Source organism: Mixophyes fleayi, chromosome 5 (genome assembly GCF_038048845.1).
Source record: "Mixophyes fleayi isolate aMixFle1 chromosome 5, aMixFle1.hap1, whole genome shotgun sequence".
Lineage (NCBI taxonomy): Eukaryota > Metazoa > Chordata > Amphibia > Anura > Limnodynastidae > Mixophyes > Mixophyes fleayi.
The window spans coordinates 137,531,477-137,557,699 of NC_134406.1; the positions used below are offsets into that span (position 1 = coordinate 137,531,477).

The 26,223-nt window shown below is 46.0% G+C and overlaps 1 protein-coding gene across 4 annotated transcripts in view; it reads left to right on the top strand.

Moving 5' to 3' along the window:
• LOC142158666 (NFX1-type zinc finger-containing protein 1-like) overlaps positions 1-26,223 on the top strand; it is a 162,457-nt gene that overhangs the window by 21,498 nt on the left and 114,736 nt on the right. For 2 of the 4 annotated variants that reach the window (XM_075212852.1, XM_075212853.1), the window contains 3 exons: positions 3,604-3,690; positions 4,599-4,685; positions 10,739-10,825. The exons of 1 other annotated variant lie outside the window; for it this stretch is intronic. In XM_075212852.1, the coding sequence (XP_075068953.1) occupies positions 3,604-3,690; positions 4,599-4,685; positions 10,739-10,825 (261 nt within the window). The remainder of the gene's footprint in view (positions 1-3,603; positions 3,691-4,598; positions 4,686-10,738; positions 10,826-26,223) is intronic. One more of the 4 variants, XM_075212854.1, reaches the window with a different exon arrangement.

Here is a 26,223-nt window from a genome sequence, read left to right on the forward strand (position 1 = left end):
TCGTCTGGCAAGCCCGATGCCCAATCTCCTAGTACAGGGCATGTAAAATCCAAAAAGCCCAAGTTCTCAAAAAATAGCAAAAAGAGAAACTTAAAATCATCTGAGGAGAAACGTAAAGTTGGCAATATGCCATTTACGACACGTAGTGGCAAGGAACGGTTTAGGCCCTGGCCCGTGTTCATTACTAGTGGTCCAGCTTCACCCAAGGATCTAAGCCCTCCTCCCCCCCCTACAAAAAATTTAAGAGAGTTATGCTGTCAGCAGCAACAACAAAACAGCAAAGAACTCTGCCTTCTAAACAGATGACATCACAAATCCCCAAGGCGAGTCCAAGGGTGTTGTTGGTTGTGAACCCTGACCTTCCCATCACTGTACGGGAAGAGGTGACTCCATCCAGCATTTGCAGCACGCCCTCTGCATTTGCTGGAAGGATCACCCACAGTCCAGTTACAGATTTGGCTAATGAAGGTGTGAATGTTGTACACTGGGAGGAGGATATTGATGTAGCTGGCGCTGAGGAGGATGTTGATGATTATGATGCAGACAGATACCAAATTGCCTTTCTCAATTTCTATTTATATTCTAGATTATATAACGGCTGAAAAGTTTCCTGTTTTACTCCTAGTGGAGAGGGGATCTGATGCAGACAGATACCAAACTGCCTTTGTCCATTTCTTTGTATATTTGAATTTCTAGTTCTACAGTCTATGCAGGCTGCTTTATTTATATTCAACTACAAGTGTAGGGCGGGGCGGGGGGGGGGGGGGGGCATAGATAGCCACCAAAGTAACGTGGTCCATTTAATTTCACTTTCTAGCTCAACAGTCTGTGCAGCCTGCTTTTTTTATCTTCAAAGTATTTATATTTACAAGCCTTGCAATCTAAATTAACTAGAGGTAGTGACGTGGTAGAACTCCAAAAGGCAGTTTGGAAGCCCCTGTACAAACTGGCTCTATTTTTTAACTGAGTTGTCCCCCCTCCAGTGTGTACTCGGAAAGAGTTTTTAGTGCAGCGGGGAACCTGGTCAGTGAGCGGCGAAGGAGGTTGCTTCCTCACAACGTTGAAAAAATGATGTTTATAAAAATGAATAATCAATTCCTCAATGAAGTACAGCACTGCCCTCCAGACAGTACAGAGGGACTGTGGTTGTGGAGTCCAGCAGGGACGAATTGATAATGTGTGAGGAGGAGGAAGTACACACTGTAGGGAGAGAGGAATCAGAGGTTGAGGATGAGGACGACATCTTTCCTCAGTAGAGCCTGTTTAGTTTGTACAGGGAGAGATGAATTGTTTTATTGGTGTTAGGGCCCAAACAAACCAATCATTTCAGCCACAGTTGTTTGGTAGGCCCTGTCGCTGAAATGATTGGTTTGTTAAAGTGTGCATGTCCTATTTCAACAACATAAGGGTGGGTGGGAGGGCCCAAGGACAATTCCATCTTGCAACTTTTTTTTTGGCATTATGTGACCATTCAACAGTCGTTTGCCATGTTCAAAAAGTAAAAGAAAATGCCAACAAATTCAATAAATTAAATCAAAAGTTAAATGCCCTGTCATTATTTAAAACAAGAGGTTTTGACGTGCTAGAATTAGTGTAGTGTTAAGATGTTATAAACACTACACTTGGAAATTGGAGGAGGTATTGTGGCCCCGGTATCAAATTGGGTACCGGGGCCACCCCACTACGCAGTCCAGATACTTGTTTGGTGGAATTCAGACCAGTTGAGGGTGTATTTATTTTATTGTGGCCCCGGTATCAAATTGGGTACCGGGGCCACCCCACTACGCAGTCCAGATACTTGTTTGGTGGAATTCAGACCAGTTGAGGGTGTATTTATTTTATTGTGGCCCCGGTATCAAATTGGGTACCGGGGCCACCCCACTACGCAGTCCAGATACTTGTTTGGTGGAATTCAGACCAGTTGAGGGTTTTATTATTATATTGTGGGGACCACTCTATCTATACCACACTACAACTCTATACCACTCTATTTAATACTTTAATTCTATTTAATACTTTAATTCTATTACTAATTCCCATAAAGAGGAACTTCCGCTTCTATTTAATACTTTAATTCTATTAGTAGTTACCATAAAGAGGAACAAAATAAACCAATTTTACCAAAAGTATAATATGACTTAGACTTACAAACACTACACTTGAAAGATGGTGCCTTTAAATGAAAAAGTCAGTCTTCATTGCACGACTATGTGCAACAGGGACAGTTTTTTGGTTTACAAAGTCAACCAATAACACTTCGACCCTGTCTGTCTTTAACATACTTGATGGGATCTCAATGACGAATGGTCTGTACCATGTTTGGAGGAGGTATTGTGGCCCCGGTACCAAATTGGGTACCGGGGCCACTCCACTATGCAGTCCAGATAGAGGTGTATCAGATATTAAACAACGTTGACTGTTGCTGCAAAAATTTTAAATAATATTGTGGGGAACACTACACTACGCAGTCCATAAACTTTTTGGGTGGAATTCAGACCTGTGTAGGGTTTTTTAATAATATTGTGGTGACCCACTCCTCTACGCAGTCCAGGTACATTTATTGGTGCGAATCATACAAGTTCAGGGTTTTTAATATATATTGTGGTGACCCACTCCTCTACGCAGTCCAGGTACATTTATTGGTGCGAATCATACAAGTTGATGGTTTTCTTGTTATATATATTGTGGTGACCCACTCCTCTACGCAGTCCAGGTACATTTATTGCTGCGAATCATACAAGTAGGTGGTTTTCTTATTATATATATTGTGGTGACCCACTCTTCTACGCAGTCCAGGTACATTTATTGGTGCGAATCATACAAGTTCAGGGTTTTTAATATATATTGTGGTGACCCACTCCTCTACGCAGTCCAGGTACATTTATTGGTGCGAATCATACAAGTTGATGGTTTTCTTGTTATATATATTGTGGTGACCCACTCCTCTACGCAGTCCAGGTACATTTATTGGTGCGAATCATACAAGTTCAGGGTTTTTAATATATATTGTGGTGACCCACTCCTCTACGCAGTCCAGGTACATTTATTGGTGCGAATCATACAAGTTGATGGTTTTCTTGTTATATATATTGTGGTGACCCACTCCTCTACGCAGTCCAGGTACATTTATTGCTGCGAATCATACAAGTAGGTGGTTTTCTTATTATATATATTGTGGTGACCCACTCTTCTACGCAGTCCAGAAAGATACCTCGTTGCAACGTTTTGGACTAATAACTATATTTTGAGGTGTTCAGAATACACTGTAAATTAGTGGAAATGCTTGTTATTGAATGTTATTGAGGTTAATAATAGCGTAGGAGTGAAAATAAGCCCAAAAACTTGATTTTTAAACTTTTTATGTTTTTTTTCAAAAAAAAATCCGAATCCAAAACCTTAAATCCGAACCGAGACCTTTCGTCAAGTGTTTTGCGAGACAAATCCGAACCCCAAAAATAATGAAAATCCGGATCCAAAACACAAAACACGAGACCTCAAAAGTCGCCGGTGCACATCCCTAATATATATATATATATATATATATATATATATATATATATATATATATATATATATTCAATTAATATATCTTGTCTGTTGTAGGTAGTCACAGTAGCCACAGCCAAGGACAAAGTGGAGGTCACAGCAGGCCTAATCCTACAGGCAGCAATGACTCCAAAAAGACACACGGTAAGAAAACAGTACATTTTTCATGTGCATCATCCCTTTTTTCAGCTCTGGTGTGTGTTTGTATTTGTGTGTCCTGTCCTTAAGTAAACTTTTTACCACGTTTGCTTCATTGCACATTGCCTCCACCTTAGTCGCGGTTCAGAAGGATTATCGTGCGGTAATGTTCTGGAAATGAGCAACACCAGAGGGAGACTACAGAACCCTCCAGCCCTACCCCTTAGGACCACAGGCACAGACCAGTGCCATAACTAGACATTTTAGTGCCCTGGGCGAGACAGGGCACCGGAGCCCTCCATCTAAGTGAGAGTGACATTTGACAAGTGGGATGGTTTTCTTGTTATATATATTGTGGTGACCCACTCCTCTACGCAGTCCAGGTACATTTATTGGTGCGAATCATACAAGTTGATGGTTTTCTTGTTATATATATTGTGGTGACCCACTCCTCTACGCAGTCCAGGTACATTTATTGCTGCGAATCATACAAGTTGGTGGTTTTCTTATTATATATATTGTGGTGACCCACTCTTCTACGCAGTCCAGAAAGATACCTCGTTGCAACGTTTTGGACTAATAACTATATTTTGAGGTGTTCAGAATACACTGTAAATTAGTGGAAATGCTTGTTATTGAATGTTATTGAGGTTAATAATAGCGTAGGAGTGAAAATAAGCCCAAAAACTTGATTTTTAAACTTTTTATGTTTTTTTCAAAAAAAAATCCGAATCCAAAACCTTAAATCCGAACCGAGACCTTTCGTCAAGTGTTTTGCGAGACAAATCCGAACCCCAAAAATAATCAAAATCCGGATCCAAAACACAAAACACGAGACCTCAAAAGTCGCCGGTGCACATCCCTAATATATATATATATATATATATTCAATTAATATATCTTGTCTGTTGTAGGTAGTCACAGTAGCCACAGCCAAGGACAAAGTGGAGGTCACAGCAGGCCTAATCCTACAGGCAGCAATGACTCCAAAAAGACACACGGTAAGAAAACAGTACATTTTTCATGTGCATCATCCCTTTTTTCAGCTCTGGTGTGTGTTTGTATTTGTGTGTCCTGTCCTTAAGTAAACTTTTTACCACGTTTGCTTCATTGCGCATTGCCTCCACCTTAGTCGCGGTTCAAAAGGATCATCGTGCGGTAATGTTCTGGAAATGAGCAACACCAGAGGGAGACTACAGAACCCTCCAGCCCTACCCCTTAGGACCACAGGCACAGACCAGTGCCATAACTAGACATTTTAGTGCCCTGGGCGAGACAGGGCACCGGAGCCCTCCATCTAAGTGAGAGTGACATTTGACAAGTGGGTGTGGCCAACCTAATGTGGGGGTATGGCTAGCACTTTACTGAAATAATTCTGTTACACATATTTACAAATGCATGAATATATATATATATATATATATATATATATATATATATATATATATATATATATATAGAGCTATCTCTCTCATATATGTGTATATATATATATATATATATATATATATATATATATATATATATATATATATATATACACAGTGGTGGGATTCAAGTAAATTAACAACCGGTTCTCTGCCCTAATGACCATTCCATTTAAGGTATGCAAAAATAAATAGCGAAAGGTATTCTAATATTTCATCCACTTAATACCAAATAAGAACAGTAAAAGTGTCTGTGTGTGTGTGTGTGTGTGTGTGTGTGTGTGTGTGTGTGTGTTAGGGAATTTAGACTGTAAGCCCCAATGGGGCAGGGACTGATGTAAATGAGTTCTCTGTACAGCACTGCGGAATTAGTGGCACTATATAAATAAATGGTAATAATAATAATAATAATAATAATAAAAGAGATACACAAAACTAGATTGTTATAAGAAAGAGTTTTAAAATGTTAAAGAAAAAATATTAAAGAATACCTTACCTGACAAAAATCTGCTATTTAATATTATATTCATATTATGGCACAGTAATGCCCCTAGTTCATATTATGCCACAGTAATGGCTCTCTTCATCACACTCTGCCATGCAGCCTTCCTTTGCCCCAGAAAATACTGCGATGCAGCTTCCTTTGCCCCTCAAAGCACTCTGCTATGCTGCGTCACTTTGCTGCCCCTTGCTCCGTTCCTTCACTTACTTTTTCTATCGGCTTCTTTCTTCTGTTTTCATGCCTTCTTGTCGCCGACCTCTCTCTGCGCCGCTCCTCACTGACGTCACGGCCGACATTCAGTGCAGGTGGAGCAAGTGTCGACTCCGCAGAGAGGTGATTTTTTTTGTTGTTGAAGGAACGAGAGAGAGAGAGAAAGAGAATTAGATTCCGCAGTGGAACGCATGTGTGTTCCACTTGCAATAAATTCATAAATTTACTTGTTTTTTCTAGAGGGTGTAGAGGAGAAAGTATATATTTATTTTACATAAACTGTACTGGGGATGAGAGAGTGGGAGAGAGGGAGACGGAGGGGGAGAGAGGGCGAGGGAGGGAGACGGAGATTCTGCACTTACAGGAAGTTCGGTTTGCTTTCCAAATGCCGAGCTGCGGAAGTTAAGGGCTGAAGGTACACAGGAAGGTAGCGGGCGGCTGCTGAGCCCCCCTTGGCCTTGCGCCCTGGGCCACGGCACCGCCCGCACATACCTAGTTACGGCTCTGGCACAGACAAACGAAATAGTAATACATCAGCCTGGTTTTTAGAAACCACACCAGCACATTTATTAGTGAGGTGTGGGCTCCTAAAGGATTTTTGTAAGTTTTATATATCAAATATATTTAAGGATAACTTTAGGTGCAGCAAACACAATAAATACACCCATATGTCGTTATGTCCTGCAGAGGATGTGAGATCAACAATAAAGTCCATTGACAGCTGTGTCCCAGGTTTGTAAGGGATGGATAATGTGTCACGAGCTTCTTTCTGTGCCCCGACACCCCGGCCGTCGTCATGACGACCGGGACGTCACTTCCGCTGAGTCCCGGCCGTTGCCAAGGCAACGGTTGGGACGCTCTGTGCAGCAGCGCCACATCCCGGCGTCCAGTACAGCCGGGCGCGCGCACAATTCAAATACTTAGTGCCCAGCTGGGCTGTCCTTCCCTCTGATACGAGGGATTATTCTATTGGGCCACATTATATATATATAAGGCAGGAAGGGGCAAGCCCTCCCTGCCGGTTATAGTTCCTGCTTGCTGCATACTAGCCTGCTGTGTCTCTTGCTCTCTGCTCTATTTGGATTCTGATTATTGTTGCCGACCCTTGCCTTGATATCTGACTACGATTGTTTGCCTGTGCCCCCTGATCTTCTGCCTGGACTCTGACGCTGCTCTTCTGCCTGTGACCTCTGACCTTGGCCTGTTTATCGGATACTCTGTCTGCTGCCGGCCCTCGACCCTTGCCTGGACTTCATTCTACCTTCCTGGGTTCCACCCAACCAGTACGTATCTCTCGACCCTCTGTTAGACTGCATCCAAGTCTGTCCCCACCACTAGGGGCAACAGTGAATACCAGACTCTCAGAGCAGACTCCGGGTTTTGCCGTACTGGTTTGAGGGGATCCTAACATAATGGAACTAACTGGCCTGACGGAAAGTTCATAGGGACCTTATTCCTAGCACAGTATTCGCAGGACAGAACAAAATTTCTAACGTCAGCGGATAATGAGGGCCACCACATGGCACGGGAGACTATTTCCAATGTTTTGTAGATTCCAGGGTGCCCGGCAGTCTTACTGTCATGTGCCTCAGAAAGGACTGCTTTCCTTGAATGGACTGGAACAAACAGACGGTTCTCTGGAGTGTTAGCAGAGAACCTAAATCTAAAGAGCGTCATACCTAAATCCTGAGTTAAACTAGCATGGATAATTGATGAAGGAATGATAGGCAGTGGATCCGTAACTAGATCCTAGATAGAGCATCCTCCCAGATATTTTTAGAACTGGGTCTGTAGGTAATTAAGAAATTGAAGCAGGTAAAGAGGAGTGTCCAGCAGGCCTGTCTGGGACTCAACCGTTTGGCCGACTGGATGTACAGAAGGTTCTTGTGATCCGTTATTACGGAGATTACATGTATAGTTCCTTCCAGACAGTGACGCCACTCCTCAAAGGCCCATTTAATGGCCAACAGCTCTCGGTTGCCCACGTCGTAGTTAGCTTCAGCAATAGAGAATTTACGAGAAAAATATGCGCATGGACGTAAACGGTGAGTGTGAGGGCCCTTCTGGGAAAGGATAGCGCTAGCAGCGGCGTCAGAGGCATCAACGTCTAATACAAAGGGTACAACTGGACTGGGGTGTCTAAGGACTTGAGCAGAAATGCTCTTTTTAAGGCTTCAAATGCGGTTACCGCCTGAGGAGACCAATTAGTTGGATCCATTCCTTTCCGGATAAGGGAGACAATAGGAGCCACTATATCAGAAAACCCATGGATGAACCTCCTATAATAATTTGCGAAGCCCAAGAACCTCTGCACAGCTTTGAGGTTGTTGGGTTGCACCCAGTCGAGAATGACTTGGATTTTAGTTGGGTCCATGGAGAAACCAACAGAGGAGATGACGTATCCCAGAAATGATACCTTCTGTACCTCAAACTCGCACTTCTACAACTTGGCAAAGAGATGATGTTCCCAAAGTTTTTGGAGAACCTGTTTAACATGGCCCCAATGCAAGGATAGGGAATGAAAGTGTATATCAGGATGTCATCCAAGTAAACAACCACGAAGTGGTCGAGAAATTTACGGACAACTTCATTAATCAGGTCTTGAAATACAGCAGGTGTGTTACTAAGACCAAACGGCATGACCAGATATTCGTAGTGGCCAGAGTGTGTGTTGAATGCCGTCTTCCATTCATCTCCCTCTCTTATGGGGATGAGGTTGTACACTCCACGGAGATCGATTTTGGTGAAGAGAGTAGCACCCCTTAGCTCACCGAATAGTACAGGGATGAGAGGAAGAGGATAGGTGTTCTTGACTGTGATTTGATTAAGTCCCCGGTAGTCAATGCAGGGCCGCGATCCACCATCTTTTTTGACACGAAGAAGCATCCAGCTCCCACTGGAGATTTAGATGGCCTGATGAACCCTTTCTCAAGATTTTCCTCAATATAAGCCTGCATGGCCTTGGTCTCGGGACCGGAGACAGAATACAAATGCCCCTTAGGTAGTCTGGAACCAGGAATCAGCTCAATGGCACAGTCGAAGTCACGATGAGGTGGTAGAGAGTCAGCAGCCTTTTCAGAGAACACAACCTGGAACTCCTGGTATTGAGAGGGAAGCTGCTCAGGAACTGATTGCAGACCTAGGTGAACATTTCTCTCATTCCCTAGGCATGCTCTTTTCCCCGTTTGTTGGGGCATGAGCGGGAGAAGTGGCCCTTGATGCCACAGTAGAGGCAGAGGCCTTGTGACTGCCTTCTGTCCTTTTCCTCAGAAGAGAGACAGCAGGGCCATCTTTTCCATTGGGCACGATGGGCAGCTGCCCAGGGGACCCACGAGCAAGGGGGCCCCATAGGCACGGCACTTAATGAGAATAAATAATCCTGCAAAAGAACAAAACCTGCAAAAAAACCTTCAAGGGTCACTGAGCAAGTACATCTATCTATCTCTATCTCTATATATCTATATTTATATCTGTATCTGTATACATCTATATATCTATATCTAGGGGCCCCGGTGCACTGCTTTGCCTGGGGGCCCATAATTTTGTTAAGATGGCCCTGAGAGACGGTATGCCTCCTCAATGTCTGCAGATACGGGAACACAAGCAGAAGGAAAAGAAGGTGCCTCTTTTTCCGCCTTCCTCTCCTCGATTCTCCTATCAAACTTGATGGCGAGCTGCATTAGGGTCTCCAAAGAAGTTGCAGAAGGATACTGCACCAGAGAGTCCTTGAGCAACTCTGACAGCCCTAAGCGAAACTAGCTGCGTAACGCTGGTTCATTCCATTCGCTGTCATTCGACCATCGCTCCAAGGCCCTCAGATGAGCCTCAGTGGCGGCCACTTGTTCCAGGTCATCATAGAGCAGACCCAATGCATTAGAGAAGGCTTCCACAACTGCATGGTAGTACTAGTTTGAGCCAGACTGAAGGCCCAAATCTGGGGGTCACCCTGGAGAAGGGAGATGACGATCCCGACCCTCTGTTGATCCGAACTGGAAGACCGAGGTCTCAGCTGAAAATAGAGCTTACAACTCTCCTTGAAATTCCGGAACAAGGCTCTGTTCCCAGAAAACCGGTCCGGCAAATTTAACTTTGGTTCCACCGCAGGAGCCAAGGTGGCTTGTGAAGTTCTAGAGGTTTCCTCTTGAGCAGACAAACGCTGGGGTAATCCCTGGACCATCTGCGACAGGGTCTGAATTTGACCAGCCAGGACTTGGGCTGGGGACAAGTTGGTTCCGCTTTCATCCATCCCGATGATTTCCTCCTGGAAATTTATTTACTGGCCGGTTATAATGTTAGGTTGACAGTCTGATCACCAACTCACAGAACCAGATAGCAGAGGTCTTCATCTGTAGCAGCCGCCTTTCCCTTAGAGCTTTATACGCTCACCGGTACTCAAATGCCCACAGGACTTAACTCCAGGTGTAGTGTGAGTTGGTAATACAGGCCCGTAGCGGCAGGCCAGGAGGCTGAATAGAAGGCAGCGGATAGTCAGATGGTAACCGAGGTCAAGGGTCACAAGCAAGCAGAATAGTCAATAAACACGCCAAGGGTCAGGGTCACAGGCAAAGAAGCGGAGTCCAAGGTACAGGCCAAAGGCCAGTTGTTTTTTTTTTAGAATGTTTTTACCAATACCTAAACTAACATCATGGTTTAAACTTTGTCTCTGTACAAATGTTTGTTTGCTCTTTACATAGAGGCAAGATAACCTGAATGCAAATTGAGTATTAACCCTTCCTAGGCCAGAGGTTTGGGAACAAACTTTACTTTATGCTAAGACTCTAGTTTTTGATATGCACATAAAGCCATGTCTCTGTACTATAAAAAAAGGAAGTCAACATTGCTCATAGTTTGTTTTTATTTATATATATATATATATATATATATATATTCAATTAATATATCTTGTCTGTTGTAGGTAGTCACAGTAGCCACAGCCAAGGACAAAGTGGAGGTCACAGCAGGCCTAATCCTACAGGCAGCAATGACTCTAAAAAGACACACGGTAAGAAATCATGCACATTTTTCATGTGCATCATCCCTTTTTTCAGCTCTGGTGTGTGTTTGTATTTGAGTGTCCTGTCCTTAAGTAAAATTTTTACCTTACTTCATTGCGCATTGCCTCCACCTTAGTCAGGGTTCAGTAGGATCTTCATGCGGTAATGTTCTGGAAATGAGCAACACCAGAGGGAGACTACATAACCCTCCAGCCCTACCCCTTAGGACCACAGGCACAGACCAGTGCCGTAACTAGACATTTTAGTGCCCTGGGCGAGACAGGGCACCGGAGCCCCCCATCTAAGTGAGAGTGACATTTGACAAGTGGGTGTGGCCAACCTCATGTGGGGGTGTGGCTAGCACTTTACTGAAATAATTCTGTTACACATATTTACAAATGCATGATATATATATATATATATATATATATATATATATATATATATATATATACATAGCTATCTCTCTCATATATATATATATATATATATATATATCTAATATATAAATGTCTAGTGGTGTGTGTTAGTCTGTCTGTGTGTGTGTGAAAAAAATAAAACCAAGCTGCAGCGCCACCTGCTGGGCGGAGTTATACACCGACCTACTAAATTGTTAGTGTGTGTGGGAAAAAAAATTCAGAAAGGGCTGAAATTTGGTATACTAAGATGTTTTTAATTTGTTTAATTTGTTAATTGTTAAAAGTGTTTATAAAGATTTAAATATATATATATTTCTTGAATGAGAAGTGACAGTTGGGAGTGGTTGTGTTAGGAACCCCTCCAGCCGGCACAACACAACCCGGAGTCTACTCTGCCAGTCAGGTGTTCACTGGAGCCCCTGATGGTGGGGACAGACTGGGCTGCAGACTGACAGAGGGTCGTGAAGTGTGTACCGGCTGGGGAGAACCCAGGCAAGAAGAGTCAGGTCCACGCAGAGGTCAAAGGCCGGCAGCAGGTAACAGTAATGATGAACAAGCTGAGGTCAGAGGTCACAGGCAAAGTAGCGGAACGGGTAAACAAGCCAAGGATCAGGGTCACAGGAAACACAAGCGAAGTCCAATACGAAGCCAAGGGTCATACATGGGAAGTCAAACGTAGATACAGGATACAGGAACTGGAACAAGCAGGTCAGCAGACTGGAGCACAGAAGCTATAACCGGCAATGAGGCAGCAGACCTCATTGCCTTAAGTACAGACACAGACCAATCAGCAGTTGAACACACTCCTGCAGGCTAATTTACTAGTATCCAGCAGGGCCAATCAGGGCTTGCCCCTGACCTACACAGTTGCAGGCTAATGCCTGTTAATAAGCCTAATCAGCCCACAGGCTGCCTGCTATGCGCATGCGCCCGGCTACCAGCACCGCCGGGACGCAGCGCTAGTGTACTAGCGTCTGGCCGTTGCCCTGGTAACGGCCGGACAGGAAGAGGAAATGACGTCCCGGTCGTCAAGGTGACGGCCGGGACGCTGGGGCGCATGAGAAGCGAGTCGCGGCGGCTGTGAGTTCCGCCGCGGCTCGTGACAGTACCCCCCCTTGAGGAGGGGTCAAGGGACCCCGACACCCAGGTGTTCTTGGAAATTTCCTGAAGAATTCCTTCAATTGCTTGGGAGCATGGAGTTGTCTCCGCGGAACCCAAGAGCGTTCTTCTAACCCGCGGTTCCTCCACTGTACCAAAAAGTGCACCTGTCCTTGCACTTTTTTGGAATCCAAGATTTTCTGAACACTGTACCTCTGTGGCTTGCCTGAAGACTGGGCTTGAGCTGGATAAAGAACTGGTTTTAACAGAGAACAATGAAATGTGTTTGGAATTCTTAACGAGCCCGGAATTTTTAACCTAAATGCAACAGAGTTCACCTATTTGATGATGGGAAACGGCCCGATGAATTTAGGGCCCAACTTCTTGCAAGGTTGCTTCAGCCTGATATTTTTTGTAGACAGCCAGACTTTCTGGCCAACCTTAAGAGAGCAGATGGTACGGTGTCGGTCCGAATTTTTTTTTTGCAACAAGTGCGGCTTGTCTTAAAGATGAGTGCACTTTCTTCCAGATAACTCTGAGATCCCTGGCAGTGGAACAGATCTCCTGGATACCAACGGACTGGAGAGAATACAAAGAGTTCGATCTGGGGTGAAAACCATAATTGCAAAAAAACGGAGAGGTTTTGGTGGAGGAGTGACAGGAGTTGTTACAGGCAAATTCCGCCCAGGGCAACAAGGAGGACCAGTTGTCATGGAACTCCGACGTGTAGCATCGCAAGAACTTCTCCAAAGACTGGTTAACCCTCTCCGTCTGCCCATTTGACTGAGGGTGGTACGCTGATGACAAACTAATCTTGATTCCCAGGAGGGTACAGAATGATCTCCAGAACTGCGCAATGAACTGAGAACCCCGATCGGAGACGATGTCTGTAGGGAGTCCATGGAGGCGAAAAATGTGTTGAATGAACAGGACGGCCAAATCTCGAGCAGAAGGAAGCCGGGCTAGTGGAATGAAATGCGCCATCTTGCTAAACCGGTCTACCACAACCCAAATGGTATTATGTCCTGCAGAGGGTGGTAGATCAACTATAAAGTCCATGGATAGATGTGTCCAAGGTTTAGCAGGAGCGGCTAATGGAACTAACTGCCCTACCGGGCGAGTCCTGGGAACCTTGTTCCTGGCACAAACTTCACAGGACAGGACGTGACTTTTGACGTCGGCAGACAGAGACGGCCACCATACGGTACGGGAAAGTATCTCTAGTGTTTTGTAGATGCCAGGATGTCCAGCAGTCCGACTGTTGTGTGCTTCAGCAAGAACTGTCTTCCTTAAATGAACTGGGACAAACAACCGTCCTACCGGAGTGTTGTCAGGAGCCAACTTCTGAAACCTTTGTAAGGTACAGCTCAGATCTTGAGTTAATCCGGCATGGACCATGGATACAGGAACAATAGGCTCTGGGTTAGTGACTGGGGCATGATGTGCCAGAAAACTTCTAGACAGAGCGTCTGCTTGAATATTTTTAGAACCAGGACGATAAGTGATAATAAAGTTAAATCGGGTGAAGAACAGTGACCACCGAGCCTGACGGGGGTTTAGGCGTTTAGCTGACTGAATATACTGCAGATTCTTATGATCCGTTATAACGGAGATCTGGTGTGCAGCGCCTTCCAACCAGTGTCGCCATTCCTCAAAGGCCCATTTAATTGCTAGTAATTCTCGATTTCCCACGTCATAATTGGTCTCTGCTGAGGGGAATTGGCGGGAAAAAAAGGCACATGGATGCAAGCGGTGAGTCTGAGGATCCTTTTGTGACAAGATAGCTCCAGCACCGACGTCAGAAGCATCTACCTCGAGAATAAATGGTACCTTTGGGTCCGGGTGTCTAAGGACCTGAGCGGACACAAAAGCTTCCTTTAAGGTTTTAAATGCATTTATTGCTTGCCGTGACCAAACAGCCGGATCACCCCCTTTGCGAGTCAAGGAAACGATAGGAGCCACGATGTCAGCAAAACCGCCAATAAATCTCCTGTAATAATTGGCGAATCCTAGGAATCTCTGGACCGCCTTGAGGTTATTGGGTTGTACCCAATCCAGGATTGCCTGGACCTTGGTGGGATCCATGGAGAAACCCTCTGAAGAGATTATATAGCCAAGAAAGGATACCTTCTTAACCTCAAACTCACATTTCGAGTTTCGCGTAGAGATGATGTTCCCGTAGTTTCTGTAGGACTTGTCTGACATGACTCCGATGTGTCGGCAATGAATTGGAATATATGAGAATGTCATCTAAATAGACAACAACAAAGTGTCCCAGGAACTCACGTAACACCTCATTAATCAAATCCTGGAACACAGCAGGAGCGTTACTAAGGCCAAACGGCATGACCAAGTATTCGTAGTGGCCCGAGAGCGTGTTGAACGCCGTCTTCCACTCATCACCTGCTCTAATGCGTATGAGGTTATAAGCACCACGAAGGTCGATTTTTGTGAAGACCGTTGCTCCTCTTAATTGATCAAAGAGTACAGAGATGAGAGGAAGCGGATAGGTGTTTTTAACCGTAATCATATTCGGTCCCCGATAATCGATACATGGTCTGAGTCCACCGTCCTTCTTGGACACAAAGAAGCACCCAGCCCCTACTGGAGACTTAGATGGCCTGATGAAGCCTTTCTCCAGATTTTCATCAATGTACTCCTGCATGGATTTGGTCTCTGGACCGGAGAGAGAATACAAACGTCCCTTGGGTAGTTTAGTACCTGGAATTAACTCGATGGCACAGTCGAACTCCCGGTGCGGTGGTAGAATATCAGCAGCCTTTTTAGAGAAGACATCCCAGAAGTCATGATACTGGGAGGGAAGCTGCTCCGGAATGGACCGAACCACACGTAGAGGTACTGTCAAACAGGACTGTGAACAATGAGAGCTCCACTGGACAATCTCTCCTTTTGCCCAATCTATGACAGGGTTATGACAGGATAGCCAAGGATGACCTAGAATCAAAGGCACTGACGGGCATTCAATGAGACGAAAGACTATAGATTCGGAGTGGAGAGCCCCAATCCTCAATTGTAGTAGCGGGGTCTCCCAGGTAACCTTACCGCCTGGCAATGGAGCACCATCTAAGCCACATACCGTGATGGCGGATTTGAGTTTAACCCGCAGAATTCCAGCAGAGCGGGCAAACTCGAAGTCCTGGAAGTTACCTGCAGCTCCACTATCAATGAAGGCCGCCAGACCCACAGAACAAGCACTGAACGTGAGCTGTGCAGGAACCAATACCGCATTTTTTTGGGAGACAATTTGTAGACCTAAGTGAACTCTCTCCTCGTTCCCTAGGCATGCTCGTTTCCCGACTTGTTTGGGCAAGAACGGGAGAAGTGGCCTCTTGCGCCACAATATAAACATAAGCCTTGTGACCGTCTCCTGTCTCTTTCCTCAGAGGAAAGACGGTATGCTCCCAATTGCATTGGTTCCTCACCATCCTGGGAGATAGGAACGAAGGTGGATGGAGGAGATGACGTTTCCTTTTCAGTTTTCCGCTCTTTATATCTCCTGTCAATTTTAATGGAGAGGTGCATCAGATCCTCCAGAGAGCTAGGAGACGGGTATTGCACCAGCGAATCTTTAATCTGTTCAGATAGGCCGACACGGAACTGACTACGTAAGGCAGGGTCGTTCCATCCACTGTCAGGTGACCATCTACGGAATTCCGCGCAGTATTCTTCTGCTGACCGTTGGTCTTGTTTCAAGGACCGTAGATGAGCTTCTGCGGAGGCCACTCGATCCGGGTCATCATACAGTAAACCCAATGCCTCAAAGAAGGAGTCTACGGACTGCATGGCCGGACTGGTCTGTGGCAAAGAAAACGCCCAGGACTGGGGGTCACCCTGTAGAAGGGAAATAATAATCCCAACTCGTTGCTGCTCTGAACCGGAGGAGCGGGGTCTCATCCGAAAATAGAGCTTGCAGCTCTCCCTGAAGTTCCGAAACAAGGTTCTATCTCCGGAGAACCGATCCGGTAAATTCATTTTGGGCTCACAGATGGGACCTGGAGGAGGTTGTGAAGCTTTTGTGGCTTCTTCTTGAACAGACATACGCTCAGCCAATCCCTGCATCATCTGATACAAAGACTCAACATGGCCTGCTATGGTTTGTGCCGGAGACGGTGTGGATCCACTTGCATCCATCCTAATCTTGTCTCCATGAGTGGGCCGGTTATAATGTTAGGAACCCCTCCAGCCGGCACAACACAACCCGGAGTCTACTCTGCCAGTCAGGTGTTCACTGGAGCCCCTGATGGTGGGGACAGACTGGGCTGCAGACTGACAGAGGGTCGTGAAGTGTGTACCGGCTGGGGAGAACCCAGGCAAGAAGAGTCAGGTCCACGCAGAGGTCAAAGGCCGGCAGCAGGTAACAGTAATGATGAACAAGCTGCGGTCAGAGGTCACAGGCAAAGTAGCGGAACGGGTAAACAAGCCAAGGATCAGGGTCACAGGAAACACAAGCGAAGTCCAATACGAAGCCAAGGGACATACACGGGAAGTCAAACGTAGATACAGGATACAGGAACTGGAACAAGCAGGTCAGCAGACTGGAGCACAGAAGCTATAACCGGCAATGAGGCAGCAGACCTCATTGCCTTAAGTACAGACACAGACCAATCAGCAGTTGAACACACTCCTGCAGGCTAATTTACTAGTATCCAGCAGGGCCAATCAGGGCTTGCCCCTGACCTACACAGTTGCAGGCTAATGCCTGTTAATAAGCCTAATCAGCCCACAGGCTGCCTGCTATGCGCATGCGCCCGGCTACCAGCACCGCCGGGACGCAGCGCTAGTGTACTAGCGTCTGGCCGTTGCCCTGGTAACGGCCGGACAGGAAGAGGAAATGACGTCCCGGTCGTCAAGGTGACGGCCGGGACGCTGGGGCGCATGAGAAGCGAGCCGCGGCGGCTGTGAGTACCGCCGCGGCTCGTGACAGGTTGGTGGTTGCCGGGGGTGACAGTGGGGAGTGGTTGGTGGTTGAGGCCTGGGCTATGGCCCAAATGCATGACAAGAACCTTTTTAACACCTTAAGTAGCTTGATTTGACTAGAATGCATGAGTATCATGCACGGGTTAACTTGTGTATATACAGTGGTGGGATTCAAATAAATTAACAACCGGTTCTCTGCCCTAATGACCATTTAAAGTATGCAAAAATATATAGCGAAAGGTATTCTAATATTTCATCCACTTAATACTCAAATAAGAACAGTAAAAGTGTCTGTGTCTGTGTCTGTGTGTGTGTGTGTGTGTGTGTGTTACGGAATTTAGACTGTAAGCCCCAATGGGGCAGGGACTGATGTAAATGAGTTCTCTGTACAGCACTGCGGAATTAGTGGCACTATATAAATAACTGGTAGTAATAATAATAATAAAAGAGATACACAAAACTAGATTGTTATAAGAAAGAGTTTTAAAATGTTAAAGAAAAAATATTAAAGAATACCTTACCTGACAAAAATCTGCTATTTAATATTATATTCATATTATGGCACAGTAATGTCCTAGTTCATATTATGCCACAGTAATGGCTCTCTTCATCACACTTTGCCATGCAGCCTTCCTTTGCCCCACAAAATACTACGATGCAGCTTCCTTTGCCCCTCAAAACAGTGTAATGCAGCTTCCTTTGTCCCTCAAAACACTGCGATGCAGCTTCCTTTGCCCCTCAAAACACTCTGCTATGCTGCGTCACTTTGTTGCCCCTTGCTCCGTTCCTTTACTTACTTTTTCTATCGGCTTCTTTATTCTGATTTCATGCCTTCTTGTCGCCGACCTCTCTCTGCGCCGCTCCTCACTGACGTCACGGTCGACATTCAGTGCAGGTGGAGCAAGTGTCGACTCCGCAGAGAGGTGAGTTTTTTTGTTGTTGAAGGAACGAGAAAGAGAATTAGATTCCGCAGTGGAACGCATGTGTGTTCCACTTACAATAAATTCATAAATTTACTTGTTTTTTCTAGAGGGTGTAGAGGAGAAAGTATATATTTATTTTACATAAACTGTACTGGGGATGAGAGAGGGGGAGAGGGAGAGAGGGAGACGGAGGGGGAGAGAGGGGGAGGGAGGGAGAGGGAGATTCTGCACTTACAGGAAGTTCGGTTTGCGTTCCAAATGCTGAGCTGCGGAAGTTAAGGGCTGAAGGTACACAGGAAGGTAGCGGGCGGCTGCTGAGCCCCCCTTGGCCTTGCGCCCTGGGCCACGGCACCGCCTGCACATACCTAGTTATGGCTCTGGCACAGACAAACGAAATAGTAATACATCAGCCTGGTTTTTAGAAACCACACCAGCACATTTATTAGTGAGGTGTGGGCTCCTAAAGGATTTTTGTAAGTTTTATATATCAAAAATATTTAGGGATAACTTTAGGTGCAGCAAACACAATAAATACACCCATATGTCATTTTGTCCTGCAGAGGATGTGAGATCAACAATAAAGTCCATTGACAGATGTGTCCCAGGTTTGTAAGGGATGGATAATGTGTCACGAGCTTCTTTCTGTGCCCCGACACCCCGGCCGTCGTCATGACGACCGGGACGTCACTTCCGCTGAGTCCCAGCCGTTGCCAAGGCAACGGTTGGGACGCTCTGTGCAGCAGCGCCGCATCCCGGCGTCCGGTACAGCCGGGCGCGTACTCAATTCAAATACTTAGTGCCCAGCTGGGCTGTCCTTCTCTCTGATTCGAGGGATTATTCTATTGGGCCACATTATATATATATATATATATATATATATATATATATATATATATATATAAGGCAGGAAGGGGCAAGCCCTCCCTGCCGGTTATAGTTCCTGCTTGCTGCATACTAGCCTGCTGTGTCTCTTGCTCTCTGCTCTATTTGGATTCTGATTATTGTTGCCGACCCTTGCCTTGATATCTGACTACGATTGTTTGCCTGTGCCCCCTGATCTTCTGCCTGGACTCTGACGCTGCTCTTCTGCCTGTGACCTCTGACCTTGGCCTGTTTATCGGATACTCTGTCTGCTGCCGGCCCTCGACCCTTGCCTGGACTTCATTCTACCTTCCTGGGTTCCACCCAACCAGTACGTATCTCTCGACCCTCTGTTAGACTGCATCCAAGTCTGTCCCCACCACTAGGGGCAACAGTGAATACCAGACTCTCAGAGCAGACTCCGGGTTTTGCCGTACTGGTTTGAGGGGTTCCTAACATAATGGAACTAACTGGCCTGACGGAAAGTTCATAGGGACCTTATTCCTAGCACAGTATTCGCAGGACAGAACAAAATTTCTAACGTCAGCGGATAATGAGGGCCACCACATGGCACGGGAGACTATTTCCAATGTTTTGTAGATTCCAGGGTGCCCGGCAGTCTTACTGTCATGTGCCTCAGAAAGGACTGCTTTCCTTGAATGGACTGGAACAAACAGACGGTTCTCTGCAGTGTTAGCAGGAGCTATCCTTTGAAATCTAAAGAGCGTCATACCTAAATCCTGAGTTAATCCAGCATGGATAATTGATGAAGGAATGATAGGCAGTGGATCCGTAACTAGATCCTAGATAGAGCATCCTCCCAGATATTTTTAGAACTGGGTCTGTAGGTAATTAAGAAATTGAAGCAGGTAAAGAGGAGTGTCCAGCAGGCCTGTCTGGGACACAACCGTTTGGCCGACTGGATGTACAGAAGTTTTTGGAGAACCTGTTTGTCACTCACCGGACTGTGAGTGCTTCTTCCCGGACATTTAGGAACCGTGGCCGTCCTCCATCCTGAGGGACTGCGCATGCGCAGCCCTTTCCAAACCTTCAGTGTATGTTCCTTTAACTTAATTGGCAGATCAGGCAACCTCCCTATATTAAGCACCTGTGGTCAACACCACGTTGCCTGATCTTGGAGTCTCATTCCCCATGAGTCTCTGAAGGTGTTCCTGTGTTTCCTTGTTTATTCAGCCCTGCTGATTCCTGTGGTTTCCAAACCACTTCTACCTCTGTGGTTTCCAAACCACTTCTGCTACTGTGGTTCCCATACCACTCCTACCATCTACTGAATCATCGTGACTGTGAGCTGATTCCTATCCGCTGCCTCCGTGCACTACAGTCTTCTAATCACTTCTACTCTACCATTTATTATTGGGACTGTTAGCTGATGCCTATCCGCTGCCTCCGTGCACTACAGTCTTCAACCTGCAACTCGTCTGTGTTTCATCATCGTGACTGCTAGCTGATTCCTATCCGCTGCCTCCGTGCACTACAGTCTTCAACCTGCAACTCGTCTGTGTTTCATCATCGTGACTGCTAGCTGATTCCTATCCGCTGCCTCCGTGCACTACAGTCTTCAACCTGCAACCCGTCTGTGTTTCATCGTGACTGTTTGGCTGATTCCTATCCGCTGCCTCTGTGCGCTTCAGTCTTCAGTCCTTGTCAACGCTCCCGTGTTTCCTTGAGTCTGCCTCCACTATTGCTACCCGCTATTCTCCGTGATCAACAGTGCCTGTTCAACTCTGCTCTCCCGTGTCCCATCGTTACTGCACCTGCTGGTTGCTATTGGCTACCTCCGTGTTCCCGCAGAGACCCGCTGCTGCTACTCCTCAGCACTACTCATCCATCTACTGCTGATCCGCTCTCCACGCTTTCCTGTGTTCCCTGCTGGTCTACCTTCCCGTGCGCTGCACCTACTAGACCACCGCTTCACCCATCCAGGGACTTCGCATCCTGCCGGCCTCCTGCCGTTCAGGTATCTCTGCACTCCTGTCTGACTGCCTCCTGAACCACGGTATGCATACTTCTCATTGACTGTGCTGTGTATTGCATACCTTGCTGGACTGTGTTGGTTCTCCTCTGGAGTGTGCTGTCCGCTGAGTCTATTGCCATCATTGACTGTGTTATCTCATGCTGGACTACTTCAAGAGACTTTCTATATTGGCAGTATTGTTCAGTCATTTATACATTTATATTGTGCATATTACTGTGGATCAAAGTCAAGGTGCCCGTGTATATATTGTGTTGCAGTCTCTCCCCGTGCACCTCCTCACATATATATTCAGTAGTACAACTTGCTAGTGGCAGACCACTGACTCCTGTTTACAGTTTCACCTGTTCCAGTATCCTCTCATATAGCAGTGGTACAACTTGCTAACGCAGACCACTGACTCCCCGGATATCTTCACTTGGATTCCATTCCTTCACTCAGACAGCGGTACAACTTGCTATCCGCAGACCGCTGACTCTCATCACCTCCTCGTTTCTGTTGGACATTCTTCCTCACTATAGCAGTGGTACAACTTGCTACCGCAGACCACTGACTACCCTCACGTGTCCTTTGTCCATACAGTTCCTCGTGTATTACTACCTCCATATTGCCAGTGCTGCTAGTCATAGACTTTCCTGAGCATCTCATCATCTGCTATTTCCTGTTCCGTGATCACCCTGCTACCAGAGTACCATATTACCACCTATACTTCTCTGGTAAGCCTATCACCTGGTGATCCCTGGGTAAAGACTCCTAGTGCCCGTGACAGTAAGATCAGGCATGACAGACCCAGATACGGAACCTACTGCTAAAGAGATGCTGCAGCATCTGGTCAGTCGTGTGGAGCAACAGGATGCTCGCCAACAGCTGTTACTTCAATGTTACCAATCGTTAACCTCCCAAGGAACATCTGGACAGACTGTTACAGCTAGTATTGAAGCTCCTGTGCTTTCCTCCGTTTCCCCAGTGCCATCCCAGGTGTCTACAGCTCCTACGCTTCACCTGCCTACTCCGTCAAAATATGACGGGGACCCCAAAACTTGTAGAGGTTTCCTTAACCAATGTTCAGTCCATTTTGAACTCCAACCTCAAAATTTTTCTACCCATCGTTCCAGAGTGGCCTATCTTATCTCATTGTTTTCTGGACAAGCCCTGGCTTGGGCCTCCCCTCTGTGGGAAAGAAACGATCCAATTCTACAAGATAGTGCCAAATTCATTTCCACGTTCCGAAGTGTGTTCGATGAACCAGGTCGTGTGACCTCCGCTGCTTCCAGCATTCTTCGTTTGCGACAAGGCTCCCATACAGTAGGACAGTATGTCATTCAATTTAGGATCTTAGCCTCTGAACTTCAGTGGAACACTGAAGCATTAGTTGCCGCCTTCTGGCAGGGGCTCTCCGATAAAATTAAAGATGCACTGACTACCCAAGAGCTTCCTTCGTCACTAGAAGATTTGATCTCTCTTTGCCATCGTGTAGACATGAGATTTCGTGAAAGAGAATCTGAGAAAACAACTTCTGCTAAAGCACCTCTTCGTTTAAACCCTCAATTTCGTCCAGTTTCACCTTCTGTGATTCCCATGGAGATAGGACGTTCCAAATTATCTTTAGAAGAGAGGAAACGAAGAGTAAAGAATAGACTCTGTATCTATTGTGCTGATTCCACACATATGCTCAGTTCTTGCCCTAAGAAATCGGGAAATGCCAGGCCCTAACTAGTTCTGGAGAGGTGAAGTTAGGGTCCCTGGAGTCCTCTCCATTGTCTATGAAATCTAAAGTCTGCGCTTTCGATGTTACGATTTCCTTTGCTACTAAATCCTTTGAGTCACAGGCATTGATTGATTCCGGAGCAGCAGGAAATTTCATTTCTAAATCACTAGTGAATCAATGGTCCCTACCAGTGATCACTTTAAAAACACCCATTACTGTGACGGCTATAGATGGATCACGTCTCATCAATGGTCTCATCACCCAGAGTACGTCTCCAGTAACCCTTCAGATTGGTGTACTACACCATGAAGAAATTTCGTTTTTAATTCTTCCTGTTACGACAAGTCCGATTGTCTTAGGCCTTCCATGGCTTCAGTGTCACTCTCCCCAGATTGACTGGCGCACTCCTCAAGTTATGTCTTGGGGGCCTGAATGTCACCATCGTTGTCTCTCTCAAGTTATTCCTCTTAAAGTACAGCAATCTTCCATCTCATCTTCCTCCCCGGGACTCCCTCCTCAGTATGCTTCATTTGCCGATGTGTTTGATAAAGCTCAGTCTGAACGTCTTCCTCCTCATCGTTCTTGGGATTGTCCGATCGACCTTCTACCTGGCAAGACTCCTCCCAGGGGTCGGGTCTATCCTCTCTCGTTACCTGAAACTCAAGCCACATCTGAGTACATACAGGAGAATCTCCAGCGTGGGTTCATTCGACCTTCCACCTCTCCCGCTGGAGCTGGGTTCTTCTTCGTCAAAAAGAAGGATGGATCATTACGCCCTTGTATAGATTTTCGTGGACTCAACGCCATTACTATCAAGAATCGGTATCCCATTCCGCTGATCACTGAGCTATTTGATCGCATCAAGGGAGCTCGGATATTTACTAAGTTGGATCTTCGTGGTGCCTACAATTTAATTAGAATCCGTTCCGGTGACGAATGGAAGACCGCGTTTAACACCAGAGATGGGCATTACGAATATTTAGTAATGCCCTTCGGGCTGTGTAATGCCCCCGCGGTTTTCCAGGGTTTCATCAATGAGATCTTTCGGGACTTATTATATGTATGTGTCGTTGTCTACCTGGACGACATATTGATCTTCTCACAGGACCTGCCTTCTCATCACCAACATGTGGCAGAGGTCCTCTCCAGACTACGGAAAAACTCATTGTTCTGTAAATTGGAAAAATGTTCATTCGAGTTACCCCAGATTCCATTCTTGGGGTATATAGTTTCCGGAGTTGGCCTGAAGATGGATCCAGACAAAGTAAATGCTGTACTACATTGGCCTCAGCCAACTACTCTTCGTGCCATCCAGCGTTTTTTAGGTTTTGCCAATTACTATAGACGCTTCATTCAAGACTTCTCATCCATTGCATCTCCCATTGTGGCCTTAACTCGGAAAGGGGCTAATACTAAGCAATGGTCATCTGAGGCTCTCCAAGCCTTTCAAATCCTCAAAGAGTCCTTCTCGTCTGCTCCCATTCTGCGACAACCTGATGTGACACTCCCCTTCTTCCTAGAAGTAGATGCCTCTAATGTGGGCTTAGGAGCTATTCTCTCCCAACGCTCGGAGCAACAAAAATTACATCCTTGTGCCTTCTACTCTCGGGGTCTTCTGCCCGCAGAGAAAAACTATACTATCGGGGACAAGGAGTTGCTAGCCATCAAAGCTGCATTAGAGGAATGGAGATACTTGTTGGAAGGAGCTCGCCATCCGGTGACGATCTTCACGGATCATAAGAACTTGTCATATTTGCAATCTGCTCAATGCTTGAACCCTCGTCAAGCAAGATGGTCTCTTTTCTTTTCCCGTTTTGAATTAATTATAACCTTCAAACCAGCTGCTAAGAACAAGAAAGCTGACGCTCTATCTCGAGCTTTTGTGACGTCCTCTGATGTAGAAGAGGTTCCCAACCATGCTATTCTAGACCCCAAATGTATTTCTCTGGCTGCTTCATCCACCAAAATGCTACCATTTGGGAAGACCCTCGTGCCTCCTACTCTGAGGAGGAAAATCCTTTCGTGGTTCCATGCCTCTCGTTTTTCTGGACACGCCGGTGAACATAAGACCTTTGAGATTCTCTCTCGTAGTTACTGGTGGCCTTCAATGAGGAGAGACGTCAAAGAGTTTATTGCTTCCTGTGATTTATGTCCTCAGTTCAAATCCTCCCGCAGAACTCCAGCAGGGTTGCTGCGACCACTACCCATTCCGTCCAAGCCTTGGACCCATATTAGTATGGATTTCGTTACTGATTTGCCACCAAGTAAGAATCACAATACTATTTGGGTAGTGGTAGACAGATTTTCGAAGATGGCTCATTTCGTCCCTCTGTCCGGTTTACCTTCCTCGTCTACTCTGGCTGAACATTTCATTAAAGAAATCTTCCGCATCCATGGATGTCCGTCTGAGATTGTGTCAGATAGAGGAGTACAATTCGTTTCCAGATTCTGGCGGGCCCTTTGTAAAACCTTGGGCATACGATTAGCACTCTCATCGTCCTACCATCCGCAATCTAACGGACAAACGGAACGAGTCAATCAAGATCTTGAGACTTTTATTAGGATGTTCTCTTCAGCCAACCAAGACAACTGGGTAGAATTGCTCCCTTGGGCTGAATTCGCCCATAACAACATGTACCATGAGTCATCATCCAAAACTCCATTCTTTGTGGTCTACGGTCACCATCCGTCTTTTCCGGAATTTCCTGCCCTCCCGCCCACCCAAGTTCCTGCTGTGGAGACTGCTTGTCAGACCTTCAAAAATATCTGGTCTCAGGTCAAAACCTGTTTAAAGAAGACATCTAACAAATATAAGTCTTTCGCAGATAAGAAGAGGCGGGCTATTCCACCACTAAAAATTGGAGATCGTGTCTGGTTATCTACCAAAAATATTCGTTTGAAGGTTCCATCTATGAAATTCGCCCCTCGTTTTATTGGTCCATATAGGATCATTCAAGTTATCAATCCAGTATGTGTTAAACTTCTTCTTCCTAAGAATCTTCGGATTTCCAATGCCTTCCATGTGTCCTTACTCAAACCTCTTATTATCAATCGTTTCTCGACTCCTTCCTCAGCACCGCAGCCAGTTCAAGTTCATCAGGAGGAGGATTTCGAGATTACTGAGGTATTGGATGCAAAAATTTCGCGAGGAGTCCTCCGTTTCCTCGTTCATTGGAAGGGCTTTGGTCCTGAAGAGCGTTCATGGATCAAAGCTGAAGATCTTAATGCTCCTGCCCTTCTGAAGAAGTTTTATTCCAAAAATCCGGACAAGCCCGGTTCCAGGCGTTCTGTGCCCACCTTTAAAAGGGGGGGTACTGTCACTCACCGGACTGTGAGTGCTTCTTCCCGGACATTTAGGAACCGTGGCCGTCCTCCATCCTGAGGGACTGCGCATGCGCAGCCCTTTCCAAACCTTCAGTGTATGTTCCTTTAACTTAATTGGCAGATCAGGCAACCTCCCTATATT